At 31.7% G+C, this 25,673-nt stretch overlaps 1 protein-coding gene across 4 annotated transcripts in view; it reads right to left on the reverse strand.

The window, feature by feature from the left end:
• LOC113514470 (protein Skeletor, isoforms B/C) overlaps positions 1 to 25,673 on the reverse strand; it is an 84,526-nt gene that overhangs the window by 23,554 nt on the left and 35,299 nt on the right. For all 4 annotated transcript variants that reach the window (XM_052893205.1, XM_052893207.1, XM_052893206.1 and 1 more), the window contains exons 4-6: positions 22,622 to 22,784; positions 10,143 to 10,270; positions 8,666 to 8,803 (exon numbers count right to left, since the gene is read on the reverse strand). In XM_052893205.1, coding sequence (XP_052749165.1) covers positions 8,666 to 8,803; positions 10,143 to 10,270; positions 22,622 to 22,784 — 429 coding nt within the window. The remainder of the gene's footprint in view (positions 1 to 8,665; positions 8,804 to 10,142; positions 10,271 to 22,621; positions 22,785 to 25,673) is intronic.

Genomic DNA, 25,673 nt, shown 5'->3' on the forward strand with positions numbered 1-25,673 from the left:
AAGAAAAGAGTACATTTCTTTTTAAAAGGCCGGCAGCACACCTGCAATGCCGCTGGTGTTGTGGGTGATCATGGGCGGCGGTAGTCACTTACCATCAGGTGAGCTGCATGCTCGTTTGCCCCCTGTGTTTTTAAAAAAAAAAAAAAAGCAAATCCATATTTCACTGCAAAACTGTTAGTAATGAAATCCACTGCTAGCAATATACCTCTACCCGACTTCTGAATATCATCGTAGTTAATAATAAAAATATATCTATAAAATTCTGTAAAATAGTAATAATTTCACGTTAGATATACACAAAATGAGAGCTTACTCCCTGTAATTCGATACAAAGAAGCAGACAGTAGAATAGCTATAATTTTGGCTCAGGATTTTAGTCTGCGCCATCTCAATCCTCGAGCCAAGAATTGAACAGAACATTTTAATAATGTAGGCGATTTAGGTCATTTCTTGTAGTGGTAATTACATTCACTTAGCAAACTGTAATAACCGCACAATTATCGTCTATAATAAAAAACTGTGATAATTCCTATTTACAATAGTTTGCGTAATTCTTTTCTGTTTCTATTTAAAATCCTGTTTATTTTACATCTATGAATTGAAAATATTAGATAATTAAATATTGTGTACAATTTGTTGTTTCGACCATATTACTTTGGGAAACTTTCATTTATAAAATTACTTCATTATCGTCGTCATATTAGCCGTTAACTGTCTACTGCTGATAAGCCTTCCCCATAAGGGAAGTTTTGCCAGTAGTTGCCTCGCTTGGCAGGCGAATTGGCAACCACAGTTAGACTTCCACTGATGTTTTAAGACATAAATTGTATATACGTGTATGTGACGTTATAAAATTACTAACAAATACAATATTAAAATATCTAAACTTTACACTTTTGCGAATATTAAATAAATTAAACTTAAATATCAATAAAAATAATATGCCCAATTTTCTTTTTCGTATTTTAAAAAGAAGGGCAGAATAAAGGTTTTTGCGGGCGGGAAACAATTCTGAGAGTACATTTTTGTGAATCAAATTAGAATACAGAGATGAATGCTATAAAACCCACACGCTCTTACACGGACGTGTGTGTTTTCAATTGACATAAAGCACATTTTTCTGTGAAAAACAATCCTTCGCCTGAGTAGCACCGTAAATCCAATTACAAGGTCTTATAATAAACACTACATCCTAATGATTTAACGACATCCCCAAAAACTATGAAAATTTTCAATAATAACGTTCATTACTAATAATATACCTACACTACTTCTGAAAAATCTTCTTTGACCTGATTTCATCCTTATTGATACCTCACCAACGTAAACTAATAACATACGGAATTGCCATTTCATTTCCACTCATAAAAATCGAATGTAAACAAGGTTAATCGTTAGTTTTTATGTTACGGTGTACCTACCAGTCGTATTAAACTTTGTGCGAATACTTTGCGCATTTAGTTTTTATTCAGCAAAAAACAACAGCTAGACTTCTCGTTATACCTTTTATTCTCTAATTGTATCACAAAAAGCGGTTATCACAAATAAAGGCTAATTGCGAGCTTCCAAGTGCCCAACGGAAAATTACAAAGCCTCCACCTGTTTGTAGTTTATGTTTGTTTTGTAAAGTTAAATTCACTAATTACCTACAATATTTCGAGAATCACAAAACGAACACTTAAAATTATGTAAATAGGGTCTTAATAGTTTCAACAGTTTTCATTTAGGTTCATTTTCATGTATAAGCATCTATTAAGAAATTTACTCGCACAGCTTCTGGAATTTTCTGGGAAATTCTATCTATATATAGAAGTAGACAATAACTGGTTGAAATAATGATAATACTCTGAAATATACTGGATGAAATAAAAATCTTTTCTAAACAGAGTTGTACCAACTAAACTGAATATTTTTCCAAAATGGACATGAATTTTTATCGTCTAACTCCAACACAGCGAGTCTTGCTATCAGTAAATATGGGAAGCTAAATTTTATTTGTTGGTTTTCATTCATTATATATAATAGGAATACTCTCTTAAAAGAATGCTAATAATTTCAATTTGACCTGTATCATTTCAGCCATTATCTGTCCGTTGCTGGACATAAGCCTCTACCATAGACAGCCATAAAGAACGGTCCTGAGCCACCTGCATCCACTGACTCCCTGCAATGCATTTCAGGCCGTCACTCCATCTAGTAGGGGTCGTCCTACACATGTATAAGGTCAGACAAACCTTGTTTTCTCAAATTATTTACCATATACTATCAAACTGTGACACGATCTGAAGTGCAAATTACGAAATGCATCCACATTGACACCAAAAAAAGTAGAATCTAACAAACACTTATCATTTAGTGGTTTATAATAGTTACGTGGGAAGCGGCCGCGACTAGAGATCATCGACCTCGCCTTTTACTAAATCTGCACCTTCTTGCACAATTAACACTATACGAGTTATTTTTGCAACCATTTCTCATCGTTTCGAAAGAGCGGTCAGTACTAAATTTGAAAAGACCACATCTTAATATGTTGACCATTAGGTTTAATATTTAATATTCTATGTCTGATGGATATTCAGTTAAGAGTCTTGCCTACGCATATCCAAGTGCAACTGAGACTTTCGCAAATCATCTGCTGTTTTTCTAACTCAAATTAAATCTTTCAAAATAATCAGTAATGCCGCACCGTATTGCAGATTATTTTGAAAGATTTATTTCGAAACACCAAAAACTATATGCAAAGTTCACATACCATTTGCACTAGGGCAATGTGAAAGAAAGAAAGAATAATCAAAATCGATACGGAAATGTCGATGGTACCGTGTAACGTACAAGAATAACACAGCGGAATTAAAAACTTTTTCTCTTCGATTTTTTTTTAAATACGACCGAATACTTTGAATGCGAAAATATTTCCATATTTCGAAACAAAATTCAGACGAAAAACATGCGAGAGAAATATAAGTAAAATCTATTGTATTACTTTCTATATAGCGTATGTCATTATCGCGTAATCGCAAATAACGTGGGATTTGTGCTGGTGCGTTATTATGCTAAAAATCAGGGAAATTGCTCAGTGAAACGTCGGGCGACATTATTGTTCTCGCCATATGTAACATACCACAAAAACGGGATAATTTCGCTTTTTCAATCGACAATGTGTGCGAAGAATTGAAATGTTTCCTTCTGCTATTTCTAACTGTAGATATTTGACGTTTGGTAAATGGTGACTATAGAAAACCTATAGTCACATGTAACTCAAGTCACGTGTGTGTTGCCAACCCTTAACTAGCGGGGGGACAGAGATTGTTAGTAATGAAGTCAAATAGTTCCATTGCTAGCAATATAACCTCTCAGGTCGACCTTCACGCAATTCCCCCTGGAAACCATCTTAGTTAATTCTTGTCGAATTCATCATAGTGAGCCAACTAACCTGCATTCGTTTCACCTATCATCTTCCACTGGTGCCTCGTCGATGTATACCAATAGCACGGGCGGGGTTATTATTCCATTTTCATCCATTAAAAAAAACCTTAACTAGCTTTATTACACTCTTTATGAATAAACCCATTACGTTATGCTACAAATTCTAATCACTGTCGTTTGACAATTAATTTAAATAATCATTGCGTAAACAATTTCAAAATTTTCAACAAACTTTTATTTGAAGAAACAAATATTCAAACACCTTAAAATTTAAACATCTGTACAAACTTTCATATGAAACCGCAATTAATTAAAGCAATTTTGTAGCATCGTTGACGGTAACCTCTTATAAATCAGGCGTGGTGTATCCTTAATTATCTTATATCAAAAGTTCCAATATTTTGTAAATATTTTCAAATCAATTAAAATATTTATTACGAAATCTTTAATCGATTTGTTTAATACAAATTTTACGTATATATACAATCAATCTTCTTCAAAGCAGGTCGGAAAATTATTTCAAACAAAAACTTTTTAAATTAACACGTCACCCCACATTTTACAATTTGTATGAATAAAGTATAGATTAGTATCAGTAAATCTCATTAAAGTGTCATGTTAAATTGATTACAAAGGTCGTACCTAATCAAACAGTGACAACTTTGGAAGACCGAACCTCCCACCCTGTTATTAAATGATCAATGAACTAAGTACGGCTGCATTTAAACATATTGAAGTAAACACCAGTCCCTGCCTTTCTAGTCTAGACTTGTGTCTAGAAGTTACCTTTTAATACACGAATGAATACAAAATCATATTAATAAATTACTATAATTATTATGATCTAGTGACAAAATAAAATACAATTATTTCATTTTTAGAATATAGTTGAGACGAAAAAAAACTCGATATGAAACTCTATAACAATTTTACATTATAATAAAATTTGAATTTCGTATCCTCTTGATTTTCTTTCAGCAAAGGTATAATGGCGTCGAATGACGTTACGAGGTTACGGCTATGAAAACATTTTAAAGCAACGATATTACAATCATAAAATACTTTATTTAGAAAAAAGAAAAATTATGTTTATAATATGGATGTGATGTTATTCATGCTCGGCGTTTCATCTATCACGACGAATATAAAGCTAAAATTATGGATTTTATTTTATTAATATTAATAAAACCACGCTTCTAATGATACTGACACGGAAACCGTTGTTAAACTCAGCCACCAACACAAGCTAGCAATGAAATCCCGATCTCTTGCATACAATTAACAAACCAAAAACACTTGATCTAAACGTTTTGAAATAACTAAAACTATATATTTGGAACATATTAATTTTTTTTCCATTTATTTATTTATTACTGTCGTCGTATCATTTGACATGCGGTTTTAGATAGTACTTGCAATATCTCGCGAATAATTTTCGGGTATTAAACGACTTGAATAAGGTTGCTGTGACTAGGGGGTGGATAGGGAAGGGGGAGAGGGGTTAAAGTTAATCTTTATTGAGTGGAGGTTTACGAGCCGCGACAGCTGTTTATTACACGAGGACAAACAAAGTGTTGCCAAAGATACAACGCAACTTCTTAACGTCAACCGCGCCCGAACACTAACATTGTATATTTTCAATTCGTTCTATTGCTGACCTCTTTTAAATATAACATCACGTCATGAATTAAAAAACTACTATAGTTTTGCATATCATTGGGCGCACATATTGTAATGGAAATAATTGAAAAAACATACTAGAAGTCCAAAAGAGTAGTCAAAATTTTAAAATAACCAACTAGCCCCAGTGGGATGTCATACAAAAAGCTTCATTTGTACATTTTAAAATTATTTTTTATTTATATTTATCCTGTGTAGTTTTTAATTATAATCGAAAATGTAAGAAAAAAACCATTCCTTCCCTTATCTCTTTAGTTTCTAAAGCAAAAAATCTAAAATAATTACACTTTATTAAGTCATGAATTATCATCATCATTTCAGCTATTATCCGTCCACTGCTAAATATGGGGGAGACCTATACCTATATGAATACTACAGAAAAAATAAAAAGATGTTTCTAACTCGTACATTTTTAAAGAAATAATCAAATAAATCTTTAAAAACAAACTTATGCAGTCTAGTTTTTAACCACAATTATGCCCCAAAATAAAAAATTACGAAATATACATAATAATAAGTATTAGGTATCTATTTCGTATAAAGGCCACTTTATGTCATAATTATATGTTTATGTACGGAACTCCCGACGTGTGAGTTCAACTCGCACCTGACCGGTTCTTTTTAAATGTCACATTGAAACATATCAACGAAACATAAATGTTAAGCAACGATTTGGTACTCTTTATGATACTTAGAATAAAAAGCAAACTGACGGCCTATCTCATGAAAAGTAGTAGCTATCGCGTTAAATTTAATTAAAAAAAAATATTTACTAATACCAACTTTTTTATAAAACTACATATATTTCGTCAACTTTTTAAAATCCTATCGATCAAATATATACAAATTATTTATAATTATTTAGCTTAATAATATTTTGTTATATTGCTCCTTTATTTCTTATGTCTACTTTCATTTAGAGGTTTCTGGAAATAAAGTAAAAAAAAAAGTAAAACTGTGGAAAAACTGCCATGAAAACACTTTAAAAGCTCTGCCGGATTGAAAATCCATTTCGAGCTAGCCGCCATTTTAATTCCCTGGATTTATTCATTTTCAACCAAACCTCGTTATTAAATTATGTTAAAACATTGAATTGTCAATTTCGAAAATCTGTTTACAAACGAAAGTAGATTTACGGAGCAATTTCACGGTATGCTTTCGCGTTGCTAAGATTTTTTCTATATGTAATATATATACGAGTACAACATTTTTCTTAAAAAAATACTAATTAAAAAGCCCCTTAAAATTATATCCATAGTATAGGTAAGGGGTAAACCTACAAAAATTAATATAACTTTTTTTAAATTATATATAATGTTTTCGCCGTAGAAATTCAAATTTTAAACAGATGGAAGTTTTGAATTAAGATTTGTAATAAAATATTTCAATTTTATACAAACAAAAATATACATATACTTGTTTTAGACAAGTAGAGTATAATATGATGTTTTTATAGCGAGAAAAAGAAATATATTTATTGGCTATAAGTACTTAGGCAATATTAAAAGTTTAAAACTACAAAAAAAACAATTAAACGTATTTACAATATGTACATATTTACAGAGCCACGTCGTAACTTAGTAGACTACCCCTACTTATAAACTCAAAAGATTTTAGAATCTTAGAATCTTAGATTAGTAGTAGTAATTGCTTTATTCTTATTAGTTTAATTTTTAGTAATTTTTAATCTGAGCGACACTACAAATTTTGTGCATCACTTTCAATTAACATTGCAATTATGGAAAACATTGTTAATATATTGAAATTATCAGAATGACGGCTGTACGCTTGATCAGCGTAACGTTGTCATGTCAAGTGCTATTCGTTCACCACAACGATATCGGTTCCCTAATGCATCTGCCTGCTCTATCAGGAATTATAATCGTGAGCATATTTATGTATCTATTATTTTACTTAGCATAATCATGTTACCTATATTCTGTCTATAATAAATATTTCGAGGTCATTTTTATTTAAAGCAAATGAGTCTTGAAAAAAATATAGTGAAATTTTGCAACTACGAATTTAAACATTACAACAATATCTGTACCGTAAACAATAAAACTTATTTCTGTAGACTGTCAATGAACATCATCATCATCATCGTACCCTTATCTCAAATATTATTATTAAAATTAAACTATATTTTTCAATAATGCTTTTATAAATCTATCACCAGTGAGTGATATTTATATTCTTTGACAATTACTATGAGCAGTTACAAAATCTTTTCTAATGCATAGTAATAATTATGTAAACATTTTAAATTTAACTTTCTGTAAAAAAAAACAGCGTCTAAACATGTACTATGTTAGACACTACATATACTTTAATATTAACCTACTTGTTAATTTTAAACTCTCGCGTTGTTTACACATATTTTAAAATTACGACCAAAATTTTACTATTTACCAACTACTATTTGTCTGTACATCACGTTAACTCTTGTATTCTACAGTATATTAATATATTTATTAATAACATATATATTATTAATTATATCATATAATCGGCAACAAAAATATATTGTGAATTCAAATATTCTTTATGCTACTAAGTAGGGCAGAAACGATAATATCTCATAAATGAAAAATTGTCTAATATTTATGAAACTACTATGGGCATTACGAAATAATACTTGTAATAGCAATCTTTATTCATTATAATAACATATATAATGATTACAGTCTTGCGCCAAATAGCTACGGTTTTTTTTTTACTTTTGTCCTTTGCCCGAAGGTTGTCTGGAAGAGATTGCTTTTGCGATAAAACCTCCTTTTATACTTTATAAGTATCTTTCTATTATTCCTTAAGTGGTGCAATAAAGAGTAAATTAATAAAACCTTATTTATTATCTCTTACACCATTTACAATAACATCCTTAGCACCGCTTATATTTCGTTACCATTCTAGAGAACTAAAATTATACTGATAGCGAAGAAAGGTTCTTGGGTAATGATTATACAGACAAATGCAGTCTATGACGATTTCCGATTATCGGGCAGACAGAGCGATTACTTCAAATATATTATTATAGAAATTCAGTGAATGCAGGTGCCTTAGAGTCATTCCTTATGGCTGTCTATGGGAGAGGAGAGACTTTTTCAAAAATGGCCAATTAATGGCTGAAATAAGGTTATATTCCTATTTTATAGATGCCAAAAATAACGAATAACGGCGTTATATAGAATGATAGTGGATACCATCTATCGACCTTGATGGTGTAGCGGTGTAACACAGCGCTTCTCTTTCCGTTGGTCTCGGTTTCAATCCCCGCACAGTATAAAAACTTGTACCCATGAGTATGTTTATCTGAATGTTCTCTATGTATAAAACGTTTGTATTAAAAAACACTATATATCTGTCAGTTATATAGTACTCATAGTACAAGCTCTGCTTAGTTTGGGACTAAATAACGTTGTGTGTCTAATAGTGTAATCATTTACCAAATAAGTAAAAGGAACTCTACCACTAGTTAGAGATACTTAATATGGCTGGAAGAGTATAATACTATTGAGATATATTTCTGTTGCCGATTATCAATAATACGCATACATACTTGTGGTGATACACCGAGCATCTTGAGGCTGGGCGGTACGTTGGCGAGCGCTGCATGTGGCAGGGTCACATGGCCGAAGTTGACTGTGAACGCTTCACACCACACTGCAAAGTGGCCGATGTCGAACACCGTCAGCTCCTGTGCACCGCAAAAGTTCAAACAAAAATTGTTCACTGTTTTATCATAATCCTACTTATATCATAAATGTGAAAGTTTATGAAGGCGTTCGTATATTTAGATATTTTTATGTATGTTACTTAATCACACTTAATAACGACTAAATGGGTTTGAATAAAATTTGATACACGAATAGGTTACATCCTGACTTACATACTTTACATACTTATTGAAAAATAGCTAGTACTTGTCTAAAGTAGAAATATATACATGACCTCCGTGCCACAATCGTGACCTCATTATTTGTAATAAATGAATACCCAAATTTAATTACGATTGGACCACTTTAAAAAAATGAGTTTTCTCAATTGATCCAGATCCTAATGTTCTAAGTTATGTACCCAAATGATCAATGGTTGTTTTCTCATAACACAAGAAATGCTGGATAATCAAGTAATAGAAGGGTTCATATGGCACTTATGTGTGTAATACGTATATATTATACATATAAGCATCCAGTGTATTTGAAATACTCAAATAGTGTTCCTCTCTAATATGTCAGTATCTGTTGGTACCTACGTGGGTGCTTGTGGTGGGTGATCTAGATTAATGTGAGCAATAATGCATAAAACACGATCGCATTTCCTGTTTGTGAGTTGTTATCTTGAAAAGTGCTTACAAAATCAAACTCTCAAACAACGTCAAGTTATGACAAATTACTGTGAAAATACGAATTCTAATATAACTGCATAATATATTCAGAAGCGGAACAAGAATTATGGAAAACAGTCAATCATTTATAATGGACCCAAACTGACAAATTTTATTTTAAGACTTCGAAGGAACCGCATATTGAACCCAAATCGGAACTATAACAGGATCAACCTGTCATTAATTTAGGATAACGTTCAACTGACGAGACAGCCTTAGTAAGATAATAAAAATTCTTAATACTATTACATACTGGATAAATTCATCGTAAAATGTACCTATTTGAAGTACATTTTTAGATTTAGTCATTACATATTTAATAATTTAGTTTAATAAAAATATACAAAATATAGAGTTACATAAATATATTTATAAATAATACTGTCAATATTGCTTACTGATGCAATAGATGTAAAATATCAACCTTACCTTTCAACTCATAACGACCCATTACTTGCCTGAAATATAGCTTACTACTGTCACACTAATACTTTTATGAAAATAGTAAACTGTAGTATTATACTTTGGTGTAAGCTTTTACAGTATTTTAGTATAATGAAAAAAATTGCTTGATTGTCATACTAGAGCAGTAGCACTACTTTGACTACTTTGAATATTGAAAGCTATTACAATTAGGGTATATCCTCACCCCAGGCAGCGTAAGGACGATGGTTTTGCTGTCGTATTTGCGTAGTGGCGCCTCCTTGCCGTTCTCGTCCGGTATGCGGATCCCCTGTGGTGAAGGCTTGTCTCCACGTCCGACCCAAAACTTAGCATCTGTAACAAAAAAATATTTCATAAAAAAATGTTATCAATAATTGTGTTCCACAAAAAAGAAACCTGTAACAAAACCAATTATATAATAATTACAAGTAAAACTGTAGCAAAACCAATTATTTTGTTTTTTATAAAATTTCTATTGAACCAATCTGTAAGTAATCTTCTTTCACATAAAGAAGAATTTTCCAAATCCGTTTACAACTGACGAAGTTATTTGGGTAACAAACGTAAAAAAATACAAACGAATTGAAATCCACATATAAATTAAAGCAACACTGAATAACATATCTTTTGAAAATATCTCATCAAGATGGAACTGACAGAACTCAGGTGCGTCTTTCCATTTCATATAATATGTACGAGTAAGGAACGGCTGGAGGCAGGAAGGCAGATAAGCAAGTGAGCCCAATACAGTCGATCCATATTGACTGCAAACGACTTCCGTGCGAGCGACTTGTTGATTTAGCCGCCTAAATATAAGATCTAAGCGTTGTTAGGGTGTAGTAAGTTATTGCTATTGTTTGCCGTTATCCCATCGTCCCACATAATGGTGCTGTCAGCGCTCCTTACAACTATGATAATAAAAAATTATATCAGTAAATAAGTGCCATACAATCACACCGATTGGGAGCATAATGGATTGCTAAAAATGAGGATTAGTAGCCCCATTGTTAGCAATACATCCTGTCATGTTGACTTCCTCGCAGTTCCCCCTGGAAACTGTCGTGTTCTATTCCTAGTGAATTCATCACGATAGGCTAACTGACCTGCCTCTTTATAACCACCTGTCATCCCTCACTGATGCCCCGCCAGCGTATACCGTTATCGCAGGCCATTCCATTATCATCCATTTAAAATCACACCGATTGCCTGGTCCTCCAACTAAAATACATTATGTTATGAAAAACCCTTGGATCACATACACAAAGATCACATACACACAGTCGTTAACTGTCTACTGCTGAATATAGGCCTCCCCTATTGGAAGGGTTTTGCCAGTAGTTGCCCAGCTTAGCAAGCGGATTGGCAACCACAGTAAGCCTTTAGTAATGATTTAAAAGAAACGCTGCTGTCCATCTTTTCACCATTAAGTTCCCTTAGTCGCCTCTTACAAGTGACACCCACGGGGAAGGAAATTATGGTTTATTCTATGCCGGGTCCAGATGGCACAGAATATTATAAATATATGTATGAAAATGAGTTAGTTTGCTTGTTACTTAACTCTTGACATATTAACTACCCAAACAATGATCATGAAGGGTTGGATCAAATTTTAAAGATTAAGGAAAAAATCGTGGGCTGCTTTTCATGTCGACTAATCAATATGTTCCCGCGGGATAGTAAAATTAATTAGAGCACAATTATTGGCCCTTTAATACAAATAAAAAACATAATGACAAACGGTTGAAAAATAAAACATAGTAAATGTACTTTTATTTATGTGTATAAATAAAAATAAATAGATTTTCTAACTAAAAAAATTCTTAGGTAAATGGAATCAATCAGACGATTTCCACAGTATTTTAATAATTGAACAATAAAAGTAATAATGTATTACACAAATACGTAATACTGTAACTGTATGGCCTTTAGCAATTGCCATCAAATTATTGCTGGGAAGTAATCCTCTTTACATGAAACCCATTTCTAGATCAAACAATAACAACCGGATGATAGGCTATTTTAGCAAAATCGCTTATTGATCACTCACAGAAAATGTAGATATTAAATTCGGCTTTTGTAAAATAAATAAAACACAATTGTGTAACATAATTACTGAAATATATGGTAATTTCTGTACGGAACGTATTTTCATAATAGGGCAGGTTCCATTAGATGCTATGTTAGTATGACGAATGATTCCCAGCGACATTGTGCATAGAGTAGAAAAATCCAGTATCTCGAATTAATAAAAATATCCAAAATATAACAATTATGATATTATTAAACAAGATATGGACATAAGAAAGTCATACAGTGAATATAAAAAGAAAAAACAATAAATTTTCTAGTAAAAATATTTTTTCAGGTTTGTAATAATAATGGTCGCCGTATTTGTGTTATGTTATATTATAATATTAGAATTATCTGTACCTACTGAAAAACAATTATTAGAATCTCAATATACCGAATGAGTTTAAATGTATTTAGTTATGTAGAGCACACATTGTGCCAAAAAATCTGAATAATAACATACAACCGAACAACGCCACTTTCATACTTATTTAAATTTCCTTTCGGGACGTAACGTGACCTAACAACATAAAAAGAACCTTTTCTTAGTTTTTATAATAATAATAATGATATTATTTGAACAATTCAAAACATCTGGACTTCAGAATATTGAAAAATATAAAAACACTAATATTCAACTTATGTCTATCGTTGATAGACATAAGCTGAGCACAACTTTTTATCTTTGGGATAAAGGAGGATAAACCAATCAAATTGCATTCCACAAAAAAAAATTACGGCAAAACGAGTTATTTTAGTTTAAGCACTAAACTAATAAACCGATTTTAATAAAATTTCTATGGGACTAATATACAAGTACATCCTTTAAGATAAAAACCAAATCCAAGAAGGTTTACAACTGACAGAGTTATAAGATAACAAACTTTATGTTTGCAAAAAATACAATGGTATTGAATATCTCCTTCTTTTTGAATTCGTTTGAAAAAAGAATTAACACTCGTTATCTGTGGTTTTTCGCAAATGAGTAAAAATTTACATATCGTTCTAATAACGTACTCAAAGTAAATAATAATATTATTAAAGAGAACGTACAAGGTTGAAATGAGTCGAAAATGAGTCTGTTCAGTAAATATTGTAACATTTTCCTGATGCAAAACCAAATTCCGGTTTGTTGTTTGTAAATAGGACTTTCATAAATATATATGTTATTCTATTTTAAAGACCCTGACGGTATAGCAATTACTTTTACTGACTCGCCTTCCAACGATTATAAATTCAAAATCCGCGCATTGCAAACTATATTATATGTAGCGTTGCGACCTAGTTTTACACGACCTCTGAGATAATGAGTTTCGTATTGTTCTAACTCTCAAGTGATAAAAAACATCGTCAATAAATCAAATTATAATCCAAATAAAGATGCTACCACTGCCGACTGTCCCCGAAATCATAGTCGTGAGAATATTATATTTTTTATAATATTTTATTACGACATATTTGTATACATAAATATAATTTTATCCTGTCGATTAAATTTTCAAACCCACCAAATAGCAATCCGTATATTCGTTTCCAAAAACAGGTCACGCGGCAAATTGAAGCAATGAAGGCAGCAGATTCCTTGAAGTAGATAGCTCTAGGGTAAGGAAGCAATACATGGTGCATATAGATAGAGATTACATACCAGATATTTTTTCTTTAGGTTTACATCTATATATGCTATAAAATCGTAAGAGTTTAGAATTTATGACTCTATTTGTTACAACATTACGAGAATTAACTCTATAATTCAGAGTGTATTTATATCAGAATATATTGAAAAATTCATGAGACATATTGCTAAGAAGAACTTTTAGTTATATACAGTCTTTTCTAAAAAAATCACCTAGACGGTGTGTAATTATAATTATCAAAATTCATTGATGAATCCTCTATTCTTTTAAAGTTATGAATATTTTAAAAATGCATTTATTTCTTGTAAAATTTTCATCTACACAGTGATCCTACTGCAAAAACTGCAACTATGGCCTTATGGGCTATGATAGCACAGTATAATGTTTTGTTTTATGAGTCATTAGCATAACCGTGGAACTCCGCATTCTTCAGCCAGATTGCCGCGTAAATATGGCGAAATGACGCAAAGTTCACTCGAGCCCTCTTGATTCAGTAGCTGTCTGCCTGACAGCGATTAGCGTTAAACTTTAAGAGAGTATTTTTTGCCTGCGTAGTATATTTCAAATAATAGAAGTAATAAAAGAGCGATTATGATATGCGCGATGCTATAAATTAACATATTTTTATTGCCAGTTTTGTTACAAATATCATATTATAAATATTTTTGTTTATATGAAACTAATACAGAGTGAAATCGTAACTAATGAGACTCAATATTTTTCCTAAAGACACCAAGAAAGAAGTACTAACAAAATCTCAACTGAAAATATTCTGCCATGTTTCGTTGCTCATTATTTAAAAACAAAAATTCAGTAATTATATAATTATTATCAAAGCTGTTAAATTTTTTCCGATTACTGAAGAAGGACAACTATTTTTTTTTTTAATTAGCAAAGTACATCGCAGAAGGATTTACCTACGCTTTATTATAAGCAACATAACTATCAAAATAGCTTAGAATTGGCGAGAATGTCACACGGCGGGCATATAAAAAATATAATCAAATAAAAAAATTCTTCATTTGGGACTTTAATAAATATTTTACTTCAATAAATTGGGTATTTAAGCAAGATTAAACAAGACAATTCTAATCAACTAACCAGTGACAATAAAATACATTTATTCTACATTATATTTTAAAATAACATTCTATTTTTAAAATGTTTACACTCTGATTCGATCTAATTAGATCATTTATTAGCTACCCGCTTCATATTGTTATAGTGAAACACGTACCTTACAAGCGGCAGAGCGAGTGCGGATGCGTTTACTTTTATGGGCCATGATTATGTTATTGTTTCTCCACATTATAACATGAAACGGGTTCAGACTTCAACGCGATGGAAAAATAATGGAACACGCCTGCGATGCCACCACAAATGTAACTAAAAAGTGGACTGCTTTATACTCAACAATCTGTCCTTTTAAATTTTTTGGATGAAATAGGTTGAAACAGGATGAAACCAGTGGAATAAACAGAAAATAAAATCGTGTATATTGCTACAATTTTTTTTTATTTGCAGAAAACAAGACTATCCATCTTTTCTATAATCACTATGTAATATGATATAATCACTTCTCATGAACGTGAAACAGTCCGCCAGTATACCGTATTAGAGACCCTTATATATATATTCTTTATTGCACTTGTAAGTTACATATAATGTAATACATTTATAAATGTTGTAAGTAAGGGTGGACTTATTCTCTGACAAAGATCTTATATGTATATCCAATACACTAGAGCGCGATGCCCTCATACGATGTAGAAGCAATACTTTTCTAACGTAGTTCTCAAACCAGCCAGTTATAACGCGCGTTTGAATGCACAACCCAAAACACTTAAACCAAACCGAAAATTTGTAAACATTCTCACTTTAATCTAATTTAGAGTCGAATTAATTATAGAAGATAGACTACCGTTTGCAGTTACAAACCAATAAGTTCCCACTATTGATCTCTTTTCCATTAACTAAGGATCTGCATATTATTTCTACACTTGCTAGGCAACAAATAGAAGTTTACTAATAAAGCTATTTAGCTGTTTTTTTTTTCTTACATTTTATCCTTGTACAATGAAGCAAATGCAAGGATGTTTGGTACTTTAATGCCTTCAAATAATGTCTGTCGTAAAGCCATCCCATAAATATAGCTTTATGGCGCTCTTTTGTAATGCTACAATAGTTTGAAATCAGCCATTCTACGTCACTATACATATAAAGCTTAAGACTATCCGAATGATAGAAAATAAACAAGGCAAGTAATTTTTACTCAGTCATTTTCAGTCAAGCATTCTAATTTGCAACTAAGAACTATCATTTGAAATTATAATTATTTATTATGTAGGACAAAGAGAGAGAATCAGAAGTCTTGCGTGAATGATAAGTACGAATTGATCTCAAAACGAACAATAATAATATATATGCTACTTTTTATTCCGGTCATCCAATGTGCATAATAGCGCCAAAGATGTCAATAAAACAGCTAATAGCAAATATATAGTCAAATAATTACTGATGAAAGTTTTAGAGGTATTTTTTATGCAAACAAGCTGACGGCCTAGCTGATGGAAAGTGGTAACCGTCGCCTATAGACATGAGCACTACCATGGATATAACAGAGTATACTATACTATTTCACCTGAGGGCTCAGGTGTTATTCCTCTGTACTCTGTAAATTCACTGGCATATCCCACCATTCAAACCGAAACACAGCCATGCAAACACAACTGCTTCACGGTAGAAACGCGAATGGAATAGAGGTGCTCAAGCAAACGACTTTTGTACAAAGTCTCCCTCTGGTAATTTGTGAATACATAATTCGATTTCCTTATTATATTATTAATAATTATTTGAAAAGTTAATATTTAAAGGTATACAAGTATAGACAGTATAAAGTTACCTACCTTAAAGTTCTGTGTCTAATATCTGAGGATCTGGGATTAAATTGCGTAAATCATGATTGATTTTTTTAATTATTGTCTGTATTTTTGTTTCCCCGTTAGATAAAAACTTTTTGACTGAAAGAAAAAAAATAATAGGTACCGTCAAGTACGTACTGAAGGTCAAGTGATGAAACAAAAACAGGATACACTGTTGAAATTGCGCGTCAAGTAAATCTGCACCAATTATAGCGCATTCGTTTAAAACTTTGTTTTATTTTTGCTCATTATTAATTTAAAAAAAAAAAAACTTCATTACAAACATTTTTTAATAGTTATTTTTTGTAATTCTACCGTCAGAATACAAAAATGTGCCGCTTAGAAGGAGCAAGAAACTGAGCTAATGCTTGTTTCAAACAAGTGTTTACAAGATACCTTAAAAAAAGTCGCCGTGTAAGTCCCTTCATAAAATGGGCCACCCTTTCCTTTCCCGTGGGTGTTATAAGTGGCGACTAAGGGAATTTAATGGTCGAGGGATGAGCAACAGCGTCTTTCTTAAGACATCACTAAAGCCTAACTATGATTGTCACGAACGAAGTCACAACATAAAAGATAAAATATTTGTCACTATATGTACTATATAATGACAAATATTTTATCCTATTGCCTCTTTTTAGAGACAGAAATCTATTTCCATGTCAAATTATTTCCAATAATATGTCATTTCACTCAATTATCTACTAAATAGGAAAAGAAAAATAAATATGAATTTTTATTAGGTAGGCTCCTAACCTCATTAGATTGTAATGCGCAGTGAAATGTGGGCACTTTACGAAATTCCTTAAATTTTCATTTTCCTGCAACATATACGAGTATGCTTGTATACATAATTATAAATATACATAGACCAGTCAAACCAAGATCCACTACCAGCAACTCTATCAATATGCAACTAATACAAATTTATTTATAGAACTAAAGGTGAACTAAAGGTTATACAAACTCAGAGGAAACACGGCGAGATTGTTAGCTTTTCCACGATATTTCCCAACCTAACATTACATAACAGTATAAGAAGGGCAAGGTCGACCCGGTCAGTCGGCACACCGTACACTGCCTCTGTGTGCACTGCGCCAGTTTAGCTATCTACAAACAAAAACAGCATCTACTCTAAGCTCCGTATTACATTTTTTATACAACTTATAATAACAAACATGACCAAACATGCGGGCGAGCAAACATACAAATGATATATATACACATCTGCATTATAAATGGATATCTCTCTCTTCAGTCGTACACTCTTGGCAGAGTGGTCGTGGTTTTCACAATGACGGTGGATCGTCGGAAATGAATATACACATGTACATTTAAAATGTCACGATTACTATTAGTCTTATTTCATAAAAAATACCCTATAATTTCTGTGTCCTATAATCTGAACGCTCCACGAATCCGTACGAAGAGTAAATTTTCGAAATTCGGAGTAAAGAGGTCCTGGTGTATATCACATTGCATGACAATCCGTCAAGCCATATAGATATCAAGAGATAATATTTTTTTAAGAAAGTCGGAACGGTAACCACTCTGACGACTCACTTGATAGAAGGTGGCAACTGTCTGCTATAGACATAATGCTTGTAATTTCAATGCCATATTCCGCCTTTCAAACCGAAATAAAGCCATGCAAGCATAACAAGTGTGCTCCAAGCATAGAATGAATCTTCCTTTTCCGTGGGTGTCATAAAAGGCCACTAAGGGAATTTAATGGTCAAGAAATGGGCAGCAGCGCTCTTCTTAAAACGTCGCCAAAGTCTAATTGCGGTTGCCAATCCGCCTGCTAAAGCAGGCAAAACCTATTTAGTAAGGAAGGCATATGTTCAGCAGTGGTCAGTTAACGGCTGATATTATGTTGAAGCATAGCTGCACTATGGCAAAAAGATGAGTATAATATTATAAATATATATATAACATCAGTAGCTTTTTCCCATTACTTCGTACGCGTGGTTACAGAAGTAAAAAAATCCATGAAATAGACCATTTCCTGTCGTATTAAGATAAAACATACACCAGACTTTCAGTTAGATCTTCAAGAACACAACTGTGGAACTCGCTTGTAATTTGGTATACTACCTTTTTCCTGAAGCGAGAACAACCATACAGACAGACCGACAAAATATTTAAAAAATATTCTATTGAGTTCTATTGGTCTTATTAAGCCACTCATTTTTTTAAAAATATCTCCTATGTACAGATATCGTCCAGTTACCTTAATATTTATTATAATAGTTATTTTATTAGTAAGATATGCTAATAAATTTGAAATTCATGAATCTATCAATGTACTTTTAAAGGTCAGTGGAGGTCGATTAATAACACTTTTATCTTCACAAATAAAACACGATATATTTTATACTACTTATGTTAATGTACGCCTACTGGTGTCAAGGGAGACGATTTCGTTATACGTGTATGTACTTAAAGGTCTCTGATAAAGGTTGACTTAGGTGCTCTTAATAGAGCAAATGACAATGATATTTAAATTACATAGTAATAAAAATATAATAAATTTAGAAAACTCTATCATTAAATATAGAATCCTTGTTAAATAAGCTATTCTATCTCGTGATTATAATTGGCATCGAGATTAAGCGGAATATCACTAATCCAAATATGTAATAATATCCTTTCTGTATGCGGTATAATTAGTTATAACATAGATAAGGCGATTAAATATAATTGGCTGCAGACATCTACTACCTACTGACTTGTACAATCATGCAATGAATACCGAAAAAGTTGACTATTTCACATCTGTAAAACAGGATGAAAAGCAAATAGTTTTATAAATGTTTTATATAGCAATTTGCGAATTCAACGTTACATTTTATTTATGAGTATATATTTATTTATTTCCTTGTTTTTTAAATTATTATAACATTATGACAGTAAAAATCAAATCAGTGTTATAACCCCAATGTATACATACAAAATTATATTAATGGTATTTAACCCAACTTTAGATATTTTAGAGTCGATTTGATTTTACAAAGTTAGTTACTAACCAAAAGCTCTTCAGTTCGATTATCAAACTAGCATAATAATACTACAATACATTTGATTTCATCCAAGTTTGATAGTAGTCTTTTTTTTTTATACAACTTAGAATGGCAAACAAGCTGACGGTCCACTTGATAGAAAGTGGTAACAGTCGCCTATAGACATGAGCGGTACCATGGACATAATAGAGTATACTGTTTCGCCCATGATACCCCCCATGCGTTGCCATTCCTAAGGACTCAGGTGTTATTCCTCTGTACCCAGTAAATTCACGCCATATCCCACCCTTCAAACCAAAACACAGCCATGCAAACACAGCTGCTTCACAGTTGAAACACAAATGGGACAGAGGTACCCAAGCAATCGACTTTTGTACAAAATCTCTGTCTGGTAGTCTATAGTCGTTTGATAATAACAGTACCTTATAACATGTGGATGATCTGTTAAATTTTAGTAATTTTTAGTACTAAAATCTACAAACTGATGAAAATTTATTATTTTTAAAATCAATCATAGCTTTTATACCATAAAGTGAATCTAATTTTATATCTAGACCCAAAAAAAGCTTTTAAAAACTCACCTAATAATGTTCTCTGATGCGTAAAATGAATTTGTCAGTCAACTTAAGCACTAATGTATATTTTAACTATCTCTACTCGTATATATTCATGTTATATGCCTAATCTAATTTTCGACGTACCAGCGTTGAATCTCAAATATATACGGTACTAATTTTTACTCGTGATTTAGTCCGCATTATCGGGAAATATTATTTGACTGGAATAAAAAGTTATCTGTATCCTTTTCCTTTACATATAGTACTTGTATAGTAATTTTCATAACAACTGATTAAGCTATTAAGACGTCGAGAGTTAACAAATTTTATTTCCCCACCCCGGCTTCGCACGGGTGCAATTGCTAATAGTAAATAGCGTCGCCGGCCCTCCATTACATTACGACATTAGATTAGAAACCTCTAAACTTATCAGTGTTTTTCTACTATACTATGCATGTATTATATAATATAAACCTTCCTCTTGAATCACTCTATCTAGTAAAACTACATCAAAATCCGTTGCGTAGTTTTAAAGATTTAAGCATACACATGGACGTAGTAAAGTAAAGATAGCATAACAAAAATGTGTTGATTTACGCGAAATAATATTTTAGAATGTTACATATAATAATATTTGCGATTTCCCTTGAAATATATATGTTCACCTATTATATATCGAACGCATTGCTTTCCCACACGCGTCGACAATTTGAATTTACTGATCGTTGAACCGTTAATAATTGTATCACGTTCAATATTAAAAGCAATTATAGTATTTCATTACGAAATACGAAATTATTGCTAAACTGATTAATTACATTGTCATTTCATTAGTTATTATGGTGTTGACTTGAGAATTTAAATTATTACCCAATTTATTTTATTATTTACTACTTTTTATACGCGGCTTTACTGTCCGCGTTTATTGACTGAAATAAAAAGTGATCTAAATGTTTCTCCACACTAAATAATAGTATTTGGAATAGTTTGTATACACAAGTATACGAAAAATTTTAAAACTATTTATTCAACTGTTAAGGTACTAAAAATTTACTTGTATATTCATAATATTATAAAACATGAAAGATTATAATTTTTTGTCGTTAGGGATGATAATTCGAAAAATATTTAACCAATTTTAAAAATTATTTCACCTGTAGACAGATACATTATCAGAGAGTAATTTAAACTACATTTTATTTAAAAAAATTATATCTATAAAGGTCGGTCAGGTTACTAGTATTTTGTATTTCAAAGACTATTATTATTATATACATATTTATAATAGTAGGATATATATCAGCGAATGTTTCAAATTATTTCCTCTAACTATATATACGGCTTATAGGTTACGACCACGATAAGCACAAAGTACTGAAAGATGATGGAGGAAAGATGGAAGTTTATTATATAAGTACTTGACATATACTGTCACTTACTGGGGGATTAACGATAATACCAAGAACGCCGGGAAAAGTATACCAAATAATCTGTGCCGGATATTTTTATGGAACGCTACAAAAGTAATAACGCAATAATTATAATAAAAATCCTATAAATATTATAAATATAATAGTTTGTAGCGATGTATGAATGGACGTTTGTTCGTTACGATTTCAAGCAAAAACTATTGAATGAAAAGTACATAGTACTTTATACACTGAATTACGCGTGTGCAGCTACAGGATATAGCCAGTATATAAATATATATTCTAATGTTCTAATGACTATGATCTCTGAAAGGGCGCTGTGGAACAGTCTGAAAGGACCGTATAGTATGGAAACACAGTATCTTTATATATATATATATTACATATTATCACTACTAGTAGTGTGGAAACAAGAGATACACTGCCATCGATCTTTATATATATATATATATATATATATATATATATATATATATATATATATGCAAAACAGAAAAGAAGAGACTGCATATAATCTGCAGCGAATAAAATAAGACAATTACGATATATATATATATATATATATATATATATATATATATATATATATATATGCAAAACAGAAAAGAAGAGAGAATAAAATAAGACTTCTTTTTTAATAAAATAAAAATAACCAAAAAAATGACTCAAGCACCGGTACTTAGGTGCATTTGTTGATAAACATAACACTCCAGTTGAACACATTTTACGGAACATAATTTAATTTTATATTCCAACAAGCGAAATGAAAGCCTACTCTTGACGTAAATTATTTTATTAACAGTGTCTTCCATCACCAGTGAGGTACCTAATTGGAATTTTAAATTGACCAACCAAATTCTTGATGTTAACCAATTTTGAAATCGTCATGAGTTCAGTACTTTTTTCTGTCACTCTTAGATTTCTTTGCTGCAGAAAAACAAAATAAGAAATATCTATATTATAATAGTTATAATATCCTAAATCATTGCGCAATAAATTCAAACTATTTCAATAATAGATCTATCTAAATTCAAATATATTTAGTTGCATACCTGGAGCCTCTCCATCATATGAGAAGTTGGGCACGAGCAGTGTCTGTGCATCGACCACTACTACAGGGTCAGAAGAAACACCATGAACGCCTCGGAGCGCGCCCACCTTCGCGGGCTTAGGATAGTCCAGATCACGGGGTATGGACACGTCACCGAAGTTCACCTGGACATAAAACATTAATATAAAAATGTATAGAAAGAAAATTGAACCACTAAATGTATTACTGAGCGTAAAACTCAAGAACTAATATACTATGGATTTTTTAAAAAGTTCTTTAAATATCGTGGAAAATTTTTATAAAGTAAAAAAAAATAGAAAAATTTGCCTGGAATTACGTAAAACCCCCTCTTTCTTTTTCTGATACGAATTATTCTTGAATTCAAGCATTTCATCCAAATATGAACGTCAAACATATCTCATGAGACATCGACGTCTGTCGGATCAGCACATTTAAAATAAAATAAATGAGCCTATAATTATTATTATTAGTGACTAGTTAGAGGCATTTTTTGACTGTTAACATTGAGGTGAGCATCACACTCGACATTCTCGTGGTTTCGTCTAGCATATTAGAATTTACCTTATAACAAAGCCTACGCAAGCAAAACCTTCACTTGGGTTTATTTGGTTTGTTAATTAACATTAATCTTATCTATTAACGCTAGTTAAAAATTGAAACCGACACAGAAAGTTTTTTGTGTAGTCTCTTTCAACAAAACCAAATAAAAGGGTAAGCGAGTTTTATTGCAGTTATCATAAAAACAGTCCCTTAATTAAATTAGTAACTAATCAAAACAATCTATTGTACATTAACAGACTGTCTTATGTTTGAGTCGACTATTCATTTAAGGCTTTGACTATATAAGCCAGGTGTAAACTCTTGACCTTCGTAGTCTGTGAGTAGGAGTAGTTTACCACTGAAAACCAATGCTCTCAACATCTACTGTCAGATTATCAATTATCAAACGAACTGAACGAAAAAATGTATCTGTGTATATCAATCGTCTAGTTTCCATAGTATAAGCTTTATTTATGCTAAGACTAGGTGACGTTATGTTCATAACCAAAATTATATATTTAGTGATTTTATTCAGAAAACTTCGTGTGGCTCCGGTATAGAATAGGCTACCCCTTATTTTTTAGTGGGTATCGTATTAGGTGACTAAGAAAACTTAATGGTAGAGGGATGAGCAACAGCAGCCTCTTACAAACATCGCTAAAAACCCAACAATGCTTATCGAACCATCTGCTAACCATGGCAACTACTAGCTAAACTCTCCTCATGGGAAAAACTTATGTTCAGCATCAGACAGTCAACGGTTGATATGAAGATGATTTGGATAATTCTGTTCCCACAATCTACCGAACCAAGAATCGAATCCAAACACCATTCATGATAAGCATTTTGCCAAACTACTACACCACGGCTATTCTTACCCAACTAAAAGCAGAATACCACCCGTGGTGTGAACAATGCGTCGAAATGTACATCCATTAGTTCACTACAGAAGTAGCTAATGGAATACATTGAGTCCTAAGTTGAAGCGAAACTGTACTCTAGTACTGACCGGGTTGGGGGAGGCAAGCTGTTGCTAATGTGATTCTGATACCATTTATATTTTCTATGTTTCGTATGACAGACGAGGAATTAAGGATACATATATAGTCTGTATGAATGCTATTGTGTATAATGTGTAAATATATGTTATTTTCTTAATGTACTCGTAAGTTTAACGCAGGTTACACTCGCGATCAAGTGGACCGTCAGCTTGTTTGCCATTCTAAGTTGTATAAAAAAAAAAGTTTTGTAGAACTTTTACCGAAACACTCTCTAAATGAAATCGATAACAATTCAATCAGATATTCGATTTTTCATTTGGACTATTATTGGACATCGACGAATAAAATTTAACCAAATTAGAAATTGTCTTTTAGTCGAGTCGATTATTCATCGTATTATATATCGTATTATAGCTACAAAAACCGCCTACCACCATATACATGTTTACCATCTTAGTGATATGAAAAAAAAACCTACCTATACCTGTCTAGTATTAGTATCTTATTAATATAATAAAACTATAACTAGATGATGTCTATGCGTGGAAGAATTTTAAGAAAAAATAACATGAGTGGTCTTAATAATAATAGATGCCAAAACAACTTTTGTTTAAATTTTATCTGTATGTCTTTGTTTCTGTCTATTGGCATATTTGTTCCAGCATCACGCAAAAACTACTGCAAGTAATGGATACGATTTTCACAGTTGTATTCTTGAAGGTCTGATTTAAAATCTGGCGTATATTTTAACTCGATACGTCACCCAATAGTAGCCTACTTTATTGGTTTTCCTACTTTTGAAATCCACTCGTACAAAGTAGCGGACAAAAAAAAACTAGTATATAATAATGCCGAAACATAGTATTAAAATAATTCAAACACGTTCAACCACTTTATGTGTCATCTACCCTTTACCTATTTATTAGTCTGGCGTCCAATGATGACGTAGATATTCGTTTTTTCTACAGCCATTAGATATTCGAAGAATTTTATTATAACATATAAAATAATTATGTGACCACTGCACAACATTAATAGCCTGATATAAATAATAGTGGCGCTTAATAGGAACGAGTTTTTAGTCAATAAATTTATACATGTATTGTAAATTATTTGCATACCGCAAAAAGTAGCATTTTATTTTTTCCTAAAACTTGTAAAATAAAAATATAACAGAAATACTTGTTAAGACATTCCTGTTTTCTGTATTTCCAATATTAAAAATATCCAATTTTTTTTAGTTTTTATTACTTGACTTACATAACTTAAAAGATCATTGAATAAACTATGATGTCCATATTACCCTCATGCGTTACTATTTCTAACTGAAGTGTTGTGCAATGCTAGTGAATGACTGTAATTCCAATAAACAAACTAATAAATTAACTGTACCATATGACTGCTGTTTTTTTCCATTGCTGGATTCCATGATTGATCACGATCTCATCCGATGGAAAGCGATAATGTGATCTAAGATGGAGCTTGCAAGCC

Source organism: Galleria mellonella, unplaced genomic scaffold (assembly GCF_026898425.1).
Source record: "Galleria mellonella isolate WM207_F2 unplaced genomic scaffold, CSIRO_AGI_GalMel_v1 utg172, whole genome shotgun sequence".
Lineage (NCBI taxonomy): Eukaryota > Metazoa > Arthropoda > Insecta > Lepidoptera > Pyralidae > Galleria > Galleria mellonella.